This window comes from Rhinopithecus bieti, unplaced genomic scaffold, assembly GCF_001698545.2.
Source record: "Rhinopithecus bieti isolate Rb0 unplaced genomic scaffold, ASM169854v2 scaffold_7884, whole genome shotgun sequence".
NCBI lineage: Eukaryota > Metazoa > Chordata > Mammalia > Primates > Cercopithecidae > Rhinopithecus > Rhinopithecus bieti.
This window is the reverse complement of record NW_016806331.1, coordinates 1184528-1197311: the sequence shown is the minus strand read 5'-3', so window position 1 is coordinate 1197311 and position 12784 is coordinate 1184528. Positions and strand designations below refer to the sequence as shown.

The 12784-nt window shown below is 57.9% G+C and overlaps 1 protein-coding gene across 11 annotated transcripts in view; it reads left to right on the top strand.

Moving 5' to 3' along the window:
- HDAC4 (histone deacetylase 4) overlaps window positions 1–12784 on the top strand; it is a 356361-nt gene that overhangs the window by 300289 nt on the left and 43288 nt on the right. For 9 of the 11 annotated variants that reach the window (XM_017875571.1, XM_017875567.1, XM_017875568.1 and 6 more), the window contains 2 exons: window positions 3254–3374; window positions 10745–10791. In XM_017875571.1, the coding sequence (XP_017731060.1) occupies window positions 3254–3374; window positions 10745–10791 (168 nt within the window). The remainder of the gene's footprint in view (window positions 1–3253; window positions 3375–10744; window positions 10792–12784) is intronic. The other 2 variants (XM_017875573.1, XM_017875572.1) reach the window with 1 other exon arrangement.

The following is a 12784-nucleotide window of genomic DNA, read 5'->3' as shown; positions in this document are numbered from 1 at the left end:
CGGCTCCTCTGCCCGCCCTTGGCTCCTCTTCCTGCCCTCGGCACCGTGGGTGAAGGTGCCAGCCACAACTGGGCCAAGGGCCGGCAGAGGGTCCTCAGGTGTTGGGGCTGTGGGACAAGACCTGAGCCTGGCAGGATCTCAGGGAGAGGAGAGCTGGGGGAAGACGGGTGGCTGGGGGACAGCCACAGAGGCCGTGGAGGCCATGCTCCCTGGACGGTGGTGCCTTGTTCTCACACGTGGGGCAGCTCTCCAGTGCGGGTGCCCCCCAGGTTCAGAGCGAGCGATGTGCTAACTCAGCCTAGGGGGACGTGACGTCACCCACCAGGCTTTCAGTGCCAGCCTGCCAGGGGTCACTGGCCTCCTGAGATGGCTGAGCAGAGGGGCCGTGGGTATGGGGCATGGCTCGCTAAGTGGGTACCTGATAGGAGAAGATGGGGTGGATGGGCTGTGACTTCCCCAGTCCACGGACCACGTGGAGGCCACAGCAAGACTGAAGCCCAGGCCAGAGGGCAGGGCCTTGCCGGGCGGGGCCTCGCGGTTGGCATCTCTGCTGTGGGTAGATGACTGCCTGGAGGCCTGGGGAGTGAGGCCCTCCCCTCACTCTGCTTCGTGTGGTGAGGAGGGATGGGAGTGGGCTAGGAGATCTCTGTGAGCTTGGGACCATGTCGATGCTGGCAGGCCGGCCCAGCAAGATGTGGCTCCTGGTCCAGCTGTCTCGCTCCCTGCCTCACTCCAGAGCAGCCGAGCAGGCCTCAGGAAGCCGCCTCACACATTCGGAGCAGCCAGGGGGTCCTCTGAGCACAGCCGCGTGTGTGTGCGGGCCCCGCCCTCCTGCAGAGGCTTCCTGGAGCTAGAGCAGCTCCTGGCCAGTTCGCGGGCGCAGCTTGGTTTGTCCTGCCTGCAGGCGCGGCGTCTGGGAAGGAGAGGAGAAGCGGGTGGGCTGGAAGTCAGATGCCGCAGAGACCAGGGTCACCACTGGGGTTTGCACCCTGCCCCAAGCCTGTTTTCTGTAAGGAGCAAAGACTCCTCCTATCTCGTCCTAGGAATTAAAGGGAGACGGAAATGATGAGGTCGGCCTCCCAAGAAAGCGGGAAGGGGCCACCATCACCATCGCTCCGAGACTGGCTCTGGAAAAGCCTCTCAAATGCTCCCACTCAGGCTGAGCCATCTCAATGTCGTGGGCCTGCAGCCTGAGCCACCACGGTGTCGCAGAGCTTTTGGGGCTTTGATCCTGTGTCCTTTCTGTCTCCATTTCATGTGTTTGTAAGGAGCGGGCTCTTCTACTTTTCTTCTTTGCCTTATTCTAACATCAACTTTAATTTGTGAATTTAATTTGTGGTCTGACGTCAAGTCTCTCTTGCTGCAATTCAGGCTCTTATCCAGTGGGTGGCTTTTGAGTGAGGTGTCGCATGGCTGCCGGGGCCCTGCCGTTCCTTCACCTGAAGTCCACACTGCATGACCTGCCTCTTAGCACCACAGGGCACAACCCTGGTCCCCTACAGGGGCCTTCCCAAGCGTGGGATGCCCAGACCTGTCTGTCCAGAGGGAACTTGGCCCTGGCCACAGCTGCCTATGCCTGTACACACATGGAGGCTTCCAGAAATCATTAGAAATGAGAAGCCCCAGCCGGGGCATGGTGGCTCACTCCTGTAATACCAGCACTTTGGGAGGCCATGGCGGGCAGATCACCTGAGGTCAGGAGTTCAAGACCAGCCTGGTCAACATGGCGAAACTCCATGTCTGCTAAAAATACAAAAATTAGCCAGGCATGGTGGCGGGCACCTGTAATCCCATCTACTCAGGAGGCTGAGGCAGGAGAATCGCTTGAACCCGGGAGATGGAGGTTGTAGTGAGTCAAGATTGCACCACTGCACTCCAGCCTGGGCAACAAGAACGAACTCTGTCTCAAAAAAAATAAAATAAATTAGAAGCCCCCGCAGCTGCCTGGGGCCCCAGTTGCACCCTGACCCCTACCCAGGGAGTGCGTCCCTCCTGCCTGGCTTTCCAGGGACATTCAGCTTATGTCCCCAGAGTAGAAGCAGCACCAGGTTGTGTTGGGACCATAAAGTCGTTTTTTACCATTGGAAACCATGTCACATGTTTTCTTTGTTAAACCAGGGACCTTCATAGAGAAAGCCCGGTTTTGTGGAATTGTTGTTCATGAAGAGCGAACTCCCAGAGCAGCCTCCCCTGCCCAGGGCACCTGCCCTCTGGAGGTCCTTCCCCTGTGGGCAGGGGCTGAGCTCTCCTGGCTCCACTCCTTCCTTCTCCGCCCTGCATGGACAGGACCTCCAGGTGCAATGCGTCCTGCAGGAAGGCTGTGTGCTATGGCTCCTGGTGGTCTGAGAGGAGCCCCAGGTGCTAGGCTGGCGTAGAGAGCCCCCGAGCTTCGCCCACCACAAGTCTCACACACAGGGTGGACACCAAGGCCTGCAGGAGCTCAGTGGATGCCGAGGCAGGGCTGCGGTCAGGAGGGAGAGAGCAGATCCTGCTCCGGCCTGGGGGAAGCAGGTGATGGCCACAACCGGGGCCACCTGTATGGCATCTGACTCATCCTGTGGTGGCCTAACCCTCTGAGAGCCATTTCCACGTGAAATGTTAACTCGAATCTCATGTCCGAAGCCATCGTCCCCTTTAAAAGGCTAAATGAATGTAGCTCAACTGAAGAACTCTCATTTTCCTGTGAATTTCTGGAGAAAATCTGAATTAGCCCAGGGATCTCGATCTGAGGAATTTCCAAACCACAGAGAGACGCAGCCAGACGCCAGCTAGCCATCCAGGGCAGATGCCAGACGCTGGCGACTGTGGCCCCAGGCGGTCCAAGGAAGGCTACTTCATCCTGGGGCTCAGAGACTCCGGGAGCACGGCTGGGGTTTCCCTTGAACGTGAGGGAAGCGCAGCAGCTCACCTCTATTTTAAGACCAGACCCTGGCAGTTGGAAAGCAAAGTAATAATTTGATGCCAAGTCATTTGTGCGACAGTGAAGGGTAATGCGTTGAAGGCTGGAATTATCTTTTAAAATGTTTTTTCAAAGCTATAATTAAGTGTAAGCCCTCTAAAATATTTCTTAAATATTTTAAAATATCATGTTGGGTGATGTTGCTTCTTATTTTGCAATAACCAAATAACGTGCTTGTTTGTGTATCAAATTAAGTTTCCTTGTGGGCAGTGGTTTCAGTTGGAGTCTCTGTCTGTGGGGCTGAGGCAGCAGCCTCTGCAGAACGTATGAGTGTCCTCTCGCCTGTCCCCACAGTGCATCCGCGGACGCAAGGCCACCCTGGAGGAGCTGCAGACGGTGCACTCGGAAGCCCACACCCTCCTGTACGGCACAAACCCCCTCAACCGGCAGAAACTGGACAGTAAGAAACTTCTAGGTATTTCAGGACCTTCCTTTCCTCCCATGTTGGGTTTGAAGTCCCCTGAGGTTATGTTTCCAGCTCTCATCCCCTTGTGTCTAGGGCGCCTGTGGGTGTCGCCTGCCAGGTTATAAGGTAAAGGGCCTGGAAGGGAACCTTTCACCCTCTCTTCACAAGCCACTAGTTGTTGATGAATGTGCCAGGTAGCAGGTGTGTTTGTGTAAAAACTGGGCTGAGAACTGCTGGTTTAGAAGCATCTTGAATCACAGGGTTTAGGTTCGAGAGGCTTATTAGGAACACTCTCAGCGCGCTGCCTGCCCTGCCCTGCACTCCACTTTAAGGCCCATCAGGGCAAGACCAAGAGGAGACGCAGGGAGTGTCTACCACTTAGGGGTGAAAGGCTGCTGGTGTCTTGGCTCTGGCTGAAAGCACCTGCAAGTGTGGTGGAGGGGAATTTTGGCCTCATGGAGAGAACTTTCTAATGGGCATCCTCTGCCCAGGAAACTGGTGAGAGGCTTTCTACAGGGATCTTCAGCAGAGGCAGGTGAACTCCCAGCCAGCTCCATGGGGCTCCCAGAGTTCCCAGGGCACAGAACCCAGACCCGGGGCCGGCGGCTTCCAGGACACAGAACCCAGACCCGGGGCCGGGGGATTCCAGGACACAGAACCCAGACCTGGGGCCAGGAGCTTCCAGGATATAGAACACAGAACTGGGGCCGAGAGCTTCCAGGGCACAGAACATGGACCCAGAGCCGGGGACTCCCAGGACACAGAACCCAGACCCGGAGCCAGGGGCTCCCAGGGCACAGAACCCAGACCCAGGGATGGGGGCTCTCTGGGCTGTCTTTGTTCCTCGATAACGTCCTTCCCTGCCTCCCAGCCACCCAGTCACTGCCCACTGGTTTTCTTCCCCATCTTTTGTGCCTTTGCCCATATACGCTTCCCTGAGCAGGACCCTAGGAAGGCAGGGAGGGAGAACTAGGAACCATGAATGCAGGGGTTGCAGGGGCAAGGAGAGGGTGGGCTGTGCCTGGCTCGTTGACTGCGTTTGGTGGGGCACACATCACGGGAGGTGTCCTCCATGCCAAGCCTGTGCCCAACAGACTCAGCCTCACAGAGACCTGCACGCGTAGTCCTTCATATGTTCTCTCATTCGCTCGCTCACACCTTCACCGGCTCGCCGAGGGCACCTTCCTTCCGTACTGGATGCCCTGTAGGTACCGACGGGGTCACAGACCATGGAGCCAGTAGGGCCGTGAGGACACGCATGGGCTCTGGCCTGGGGTGGCAGTCATGCTGCTTCCAGAGTCCCCCCTGCCCTGTGGTATGGAGGCTTCTAAAAGGACAGAAGCCTCAAGTTTAAGGAAAGTGGGAGGGGAGTGAACAGCAGTAGGAAGCAGGTGGGCCGGGGTGTGGCTGAGCAGATTCATGAGGTGGGTCCTGAGCTAGTGCCGGGGACAAGGGCCACCAACCCACCCCGTAGACCCCGACAGCTCAGGGCCAGCAACTGCAGAGACCGTGGACTCAGGGAGGCGCTCAGTCAAGGGCCTGGGCCAGAGCTGGTGGAAAGGCCTCTGGGCCCTGCCTCCCTACATAGCTGCTTCACCTGCTGCTGCTCTGGAAGGGGTACAACAGGGGCTTCCTGGACTGGGGACAGCTGCCCTAGATGACGGCATGGGTGCCAAGCCCCCACCCCTCCCCACTGGGCTGCCAGCAAGCTGACCTTTACCCTTCAAGCAGAAGACAGGAGACCCCTCTGTGGATTTGACCCGTCCCAAAAAAGCTGACATCAAGGTTTCCCAACAAATAACCCCTGAGATCCCTTATATTGGTGCTCATGGCTAATCACCCCTGAGATCCCTTATATTGGTGCTCATGGCTAATCGCCCCCCGTGTGCCCAGAGCTTCCACCCAGCTGTTGGCACTTCCCCCTTAGGAGAGGACAACCGAGGAGGACCCAGGGCCCGAGGAACGGCTCGGTAGGGACCTGGAGCCGGGGCCATGCAGGGGAAGGTGGCTGGGGGCAGACGGTGCAGGGCGCTAACCCAGCTGCCATTAGCGCCCTCAGAGAGAAGATGCTGTGTCCACATGACGTGGACAAGTTCAGTGGAAAAGGGGAAAGCACAGGACGTTCAGAGAAGACAAAAATTAAACACCTGACTGCAGGAAAAGAAAATCCTCAGACCGGAAGATATGGTGATGTCATCTCCCAGAAAACAGAGAAAGCCGTGACAGTGCTGGGAAACTGGGGAGTGAGATGATGGAGAAGAAGGCCAAAGCTCACTCCACTGTGCAGGGTCCAAACAGCAGGAGTTCCCAGGGAAGGCAGAGGCCAGGAGGAGGTGTCTGTGGAATTCAGAAGGCCCAAGGCCAAAGGCTGGGCTGCAAGGACCCACCAGGGGTAAGAAAGACCCTCTTAGGGAGAACCAGCAGAGCCTCAAAATGCAGGGACAGAGGTGAGAGCCAGGGTGCTAGAGACAGTCAGGGCACCTGCGGACTCCATAGGGCCTGTGGCCATGCCAGTTCTAAGGGCGCATCATTGCCCTCCTGAAGTCTGTGTCCTGCCAAACTGCCGGGTGAGTAGGAAGGTGGCCCAGAGGCATTCCAGGCATGCAAGGGCTAGAGCTTTCACCTTCCAGCTCTTCTTTCTCAGGAAGCCACCAGAGGACATGCTGTCCTAGGGCGAAAGAACACGGGGAGGCCCACCATGGAGGCCGGCCTGTACTGGATGGTCTGTGAGAGGGTGGTGGCCAGGAAGTCTGAGATCGCCCTGCAGAGAGTGAAGCTGATGCAGCTACTCCCGAGGAAGGGGGCACGTGCTCCTTGGGGAGAAGATGGGGCATGGATGGTGGAGTACCTAGCAGATGCAGGGAGCACCGCTGGTGCCGGGGAAGGGAGCCCTAAAGGGCGAGGGCGGTGTGGACGTTGGAGAGGGCAGGCAGCCTTGTGTCCGGGAGCTTGGTGGGCAAAGGCTGGGAATTGAGGCACTGAGGCTGTAGTGTGCTGTCCCTCAGGATTCTCCAGTCCTTAACAGGCAACGTCACTGCCTCCCCATATGGCACCTCAGCTTCTCCAGCATGGGAGAGGCTGCCTGTGGGCCCCATGAGGGAACAAGATCTTTGCCTCGATGTTGCCAGGGCTGCCCCAGCAGGGGCTTTCAGTAGCTATGGGAGTTGCTGGGCAGCCTCAGAGCATCCGCTCATCAGGCCGTGTCCTGCACACACGCAGCTCCGTGCACCCACCTCCACGTCTTTCAGAATGGCGGCTGCCCCTGACACCTTCGTCCGTTTTCAAAGGATCAGCTATCGGTCCATCCCCTGCCACCTTCAGTCTTCCAAACCTGTGGAATTCAGTGGGCAGAGGATGGAGGCAGGACCAGCTCCACCAGCAGGAGGATGAAGGCAGGCTTAGCTCCACCACCTTGCTCAGTTTTCTAAGCTAGTTTCAAACAAAGTTTAAGAGACATGATCAAAAAGGAAAGCAGAAAGTTGGATGTGTGGCATCCTTGGTGAGAAAGTCATGGACGGAGCGAGCTTAAAGCTCTCTTTCCTGCGATTGCTGGTTACCCAATGGGCCCCTGGTCCTCAGTTCACAGCCCGCATTAGGCCCTTGAAGACCCCTTTCTTGTTGCTGGTTTCTTTATTGAAGTATCTGCAGCATCCCTTTGCCCCGTTCCTGTCCTCTGAAGGTAACCCTTCTAGCCAGCTTCTTTTGTTTACAGGAAGGTTGATCATTCTATTTCCTGTTCTTTCCTGCAAAGCTTTGTGCTTTAAAATCTGTTCACATGCCTGTGAGGATACCTCACCCGTTACCTTCATACAACTCGAGATCGATGTTTGAATTTCCGACAATTGTCCTAACCCAGAAACTTCATTATCATCAGTCTAAGTATTTCAGACATGGTAATAGCCGGTGATTATCTTGAGTTTTGCTGACATAGCCCTAATGAGGTGTTTAAACACTACTGTGTGATTTTTTTCTTTCCTCTTTTAATGGAATCCACAAGCCGCTAAGCCGTGTGCAAGGTCTTCATATGTCCTTTCTGATGTGGTGAGACGCCACACCTCAGGCTTGGCTGAATTGGATCATGAGCCTGAGGCAGGCTGGCCGCTGCCTTACATGTCACTGAAAGGCATGTGGCTCATCGGCTCATGTCAGCTGGCAGGACGCTGCATCCAGGCAGAGCTGGGCCCCTGGTGAGTGGGCACCGGTGATGCTCAGGGCAGGGTGCGGCAGGAAAATGACTTGGCACAGCGGGGGCCTCCTCCCAGCCAGGGAGCAGGAGCAGCAGCGAGAGGACGGCTGGAACCTTCCCTTCCCTACCCCAGGCACAGAACACCTGTCTGCCAGCCTGCGGTAAACAGACAAGTAGTAAGCCTGGTCGTTTGCAGAGCTTCGGGCCCTGTCACCAGGCTGGAACATTTCGTGGCCTGGGCTTGGTGATTGTGACTTCAAACCACAAGAGGCTGCTGGGCTCCTCACAACTGTCACCAAAACTCTGCCTGTGACTCCATTCCTATACACGTGCATTTGGATGCATGATCGTGTGCTTTTTCTTTGTTGTTTTGGTCTTTGCTGGATAATGAGCAAACTCAAAACAGGTGGATGACTTGTGGTTTTAGTGTAGGCATGGTTGGCTGTGATTTCAAAGAGATCCAGTCTCTTGCAGATACCTGGACATGTCTGTCTACTGTGACTTCATAGAGCTGAGCACATGCATTATTTGGAAAATGAGCTCCCTAGTTTCTGGCAGTGTCTTTCCCATGCGCTGGAGTAGTCAGTGTTGGAAGGAGGTGGCCCACGGAGCCACTACCAGCCCCAGCTACTCAGCCACTCACCAAGGCCATGACCACCCTGCCGAGGCAGCACCCGCCCACTGTGGTGAGGTTGGCATTAGGTGACTCCACTACAGATGACGTGCAGCGAGCAGGGCAGCAGGTGGCTTGGCATCCTGGCACCCATGCCCTCCTCCTTTTTCAGTCTCATTCCACCTGCCCACCAGCTCTCTCGCCCGCCACATCCCGCCAGCTCCTGCCCAGCCCCATCGCTTCTCAAAGGGGTCAGACATGCAGGCCACTTCCCCACGTGGTCAGCCTCACGTCCACTACTTGCTGCCACCTAGGCACACAGGAGAACAGGGCCAACATGCCTGTGGGGATGAGGGCTGGCTATCATGAGGCTCAGGTGAGCAGTGTTAGCTGATGTCCTATGTCCCACACTAACATGTGGACTCGGGAACCAGGGTCAGGAGCCACGAGTCCAGGCAGCGGCGGGTCCGTGAGCCATGGACGTGGAGGAAGTAGGCCCAGGACAACGCCCAGGAAGGGGAGGCATGCTGGTGCTGCTGCCCGCAGTGGGCATGAGGGCCAGGACCCAGAGGCTGAGGTGTGCCTGCTGAGCGCTGCAGGGAGAGCCAGGGCTGACCAAAGCCCCTGCTGGCTCAGTGCCTTGTACGGCCCAGGCTGGGAGGAGGGACGAGGTGGGCACAGACCCTGCCCTCAGAGCCAGGCCAGGTGGAGAGGAGCACGGGCTTCCTCTGACACAGACCGGCCCCTCCCAGCACGAAGGGCTTTGTCTGGAAAACGTCACAGCATCTGCATGGCGCCTGCGCCCCTCAGCTGGCGGGGCCTTCCTAGCAGGCGGGGGCCGGGCCTCTCCTTCCTTTGCCCGGGGGGCTCGGGAGCCCCTGAGCCCCTTCTGAAAGCAGCTGCAGCTGCTCCCCCCTTCCTCCTGCCTCCTGCCCTGCTCCCTGTTGGCGTGGCAGCCTCCCAGCCCTGGGACGTGGACATGTCCATTCTACAAGCCTCTGGCCTTGATGCAGATCCGCCACCTCCACAGAGGGGGGAGAGCCTGGGTCAGCTCTGTGGGTCGGGCCTCACACTAGGGCCTGGCTGTGGCCGTCTGTGGGACATGTGGGCGTCGGTGGGGGGGTGCGGGTGTCCGTGGGGGGTGCGGGTGTCCGTGGGGAGTGTGGGTGTCCATGGAGGCAGGAAGGGGGGCATCCATGAGGAGGGTGCAGTCATCTGTGGTGATGTGATGGGGGTACAGGCGTCTGTGGGGGGAGTGCGGGCGTCCATGGGGGCATGCGGGCATCTGTGGGGGGTCCGGGCATCCGTAGGGGGTGCGGGTGTCCATGGGCTAAGGCAAGCAGGCCTCTGTTGAGCTTCTCGTCTGTGCCAGCCACTCCCCTGCGGCTTGGGGCCATCGCAGTTGCTCCTCCCAGCCAGGCATGCTGTGCCCTGAGGAAGGGTTCCTCTCATGCACACCCAGCTCACCGGGCCAGCAAGCCCTCCAGGCAAGAGGCAGGCAGGCCCTGATGGACCCACGGCCAACTCCTTCCTGTGGCCCCTGGCAGCTGACCCTAGAAGCGTGGACCGGAGCACGCAGAGTGGGGCTGCTGTGCTGGAGTAGGCTGAGAATGGGAGAGGAGCCCCACGGGGGGGGCACAGCCCAGCTGAGGCCAGAAAGCGGGGTCCCACGCTGGATAAAGGAGAGCCTGTTACATCCAGCCAGTCTCCCTGGAGCATGTGAAATGCCACCCCAGCTCCAGCCCAGGGAGGGGCCTGGGGCTGCGGAGAGCAAGGGGTTGGGGCCCAGGCAGCCGCTAGGAATGGCAGGCCCCGCCCCTGGTTAGTGGGGGTCTCTCGTCCTCCACAGATGGGTTTTAAGCTGGTGACATGCTTTCAGCCAGCGCTGGGGTCAAACAGGAAAAAGACAGCACCCGTGTCCTGGGAGCACTTTCGCTGCTGGAGCAGGCGTGGGCGCCAGAGCAGTGGGGTGGGGGTTTCCAGGGCCCCGATTTCCATGGGAGGAGGCCTGGTGTGCAGCTGCGATGTCCTTGGAGCCCTCAGTCAGATGTATGTTTTCCGCCTGTGTCGCAGGGAGGGGCTGTCGCTGCATACATTCCCAAGGATCTCAGGGTCTAAGAGTCCTCAGCACCCATGTTTAATCCGGGACCTATCCTGTTTGCCGTGGGAAAGGGCTGCTAGACAAGCCCTAGGAGCTCACTGAGGAGCCAGGCTCGGGGTCCTGGAGCAGGAGTTGCTGTTAGATACAGCCGGCCAGGGGCACGGGCTGCAGGCAGACGCCCGCCAGGGATACGTCATGCTCCCCAGTGGCTTAATACCTCTCCTGGGCCCCTGACGGGCTGATGCCACAACAATTTGGGGTGTCCCCACCAGGATCTGTGACCCAGCTCAGCCCTCACAGGAGCCAAGGCACCTCTAAGGGCCAGACGCTGACCCCGCAGCAGGGCCACAGGGTGTCACATGGAGCAGTGGCCCCTCGGTGTCCCACAAATGCCCAAGCACCACTGAAGACCCCGGAGTGCTCCCAGGGCCTCGGCCTCGTGCCCTTGGCCTCTCTGACTGTCTCCCTCCCCCCTACAGGCTCGCTCGCCTCCGTGTTCGTCCGACTCCCCTGCGGTGGTGTTGGGGTAAGTGTTCCTTTAATGTGTAAATAATGTCCTGTTTCTTCTCGAGTCCCAGTGGTCACAGAAATCGCAGCCTTTCTTCCCTCAAAGTGAATAATTGCTGCCAGGTGTTTTCCACACACAGGGTCTGGCGGGCAGGGGCTGCCCATGTGTGGCTTCAAAGGCCGTGTGAGCCGAGAGCGTTTTGATCGCCGACTCAGGCACCTTTCTCTGGGGAAGGTCGTCTGGCGCTTGCGGCTGGGGCTCTGGGGTGCAGTGGCTCTCGCTTTAAGAAACAGGATCCTGTGTGCAGCCAGTGTCTCATCCCCTTCTAAGTCTGCGGCAGTAATCTGCTCACATTAGGCCACGAGTATGGTGTGGATAGAACGCATGCTGCTTTATTCTGTACCCAGTTTCCACCTGAAGCTACAGGCAGGGCTCCCAGTGCAGTGACCGTGATACTTACGGGCCAAGTGGAGTCTGGGGGGCTGCTTGCTGAGCTGTGCCGGCGTCTGCGAGCTGATGATATGGACCTGGCCTGGGCATATGAATCACTGGGCTATGCTGGCTTCTACGAGCTAATGATATGGACCTGGCCTGGGTACATGGGTTCACAAGGACTTTCCAGTCTGGGCATCTGCCCATCCATTCACATAGGAAGGGTCAGGTTTTGCAGTCAAATTTCTCAATAACAAAAAGGTTCTCCCCTGGCCCCTGACCTCCTTGATGCAGCCTGGGCAGGGGTGGCAACAGTGAGGGCGGCCATGAGAAGCTGAGGCAGAGCCTCCGAGCAGATCTGGGCCATCATGGTCCTGCAGCGCCAGGAATCACCACAGACGGTTACAGGCAGGGAGGATGGGAGCTAGTGGACAGCAGGAGCCGCTGCAGCCGATACAGTGCAGTGTGTGTGTAATCACAGATCACGGTGAAGCTTGAGGTCTGGATTCTGTTATGGAAATGAAACAAAATTGTTTTCTTCCTGAGTTTTTATAAAAATCACTGCTTTGAAAATTATCCCGTCAGAAAGAGAATAAATGGCATTTATTCATACCACCAGCAAGCCCTCCTAGAGTTATTTTATTTTGTATTGTAAATAGGCTGCAGTCTCTTAATTTGGGGCAAGTTTTTGGCCAGACTTGAAAAGAATTGAATTTGCACTGCCCTGCAGCCAGCACGCCTGTGCAAGGCAGAATTTATCATTTGCAAATGAAAGCTAAGTGCAGACTCAGAGCTGAGGGGGCGAGCCCAGCAGCCCCTCCCAAGTGTTAAATCCAGATCTGAGGCACAGCAGATGAGAGCTGCACCCTCACATCTGGGCACAGGCAGGCACTCGTGCGCAGATGCTGATGGAAAAGCTCTCCACGTGGACGTGGGCAGGGAGGGCAGAGAGGGTAGCCTGTTGGCATGGGCAGGGAACAGTGCGGGCCGTGGGGCGTCCTCAGGTGCAGCCATCGGCAGGATGCGTTTTCTTCCCATTGTTTTCTGAAAGGAAGAAGAGAGACAGGAGGCCTGTGCAGGCCCCTGCCCTGGCTGTGGGGTGCACTTGCTGTCGCTGGCACAGATGCAGCTCTCCTGAGCCTCATATCTCCAGATCTGTGAGGGGCCAGCCTCTTGGGGTGTCAGGAGGAGCACAGTAGACCTCAGGAGCCACAGTGTGGGTGCACAGGAGGTGCTCTTGTCAGGGAGGGCAGAGCGGGTGAGCAGAGCCAGCCACCTTTCCCAAAAGCAGCTGCAAACTCTGCTGGAGACGGAGCAGTGGGGCTTGGAACACCGAAAACTCACCCTTCCTCAACACTGGGAAATGTGGGCTGTGAAGTGCTTTGACCTCCTTTTCAAACCAGATCAGCTCCTGCGTTGTTCCTCTCCAGTGACCACAAGTTTCAACTAGGTGAGGAGCTGGTGTCCCTGCTCGGCCTCGCCCAGCAGAGTCCTGGCCTCCTCTTGTGCGCCCGGCTCCCCACAGCTCCTCTGAGCTTCCCAAAGGCCTCCCAGCCCTGCCAGTGCTCGGTGTGTCCGT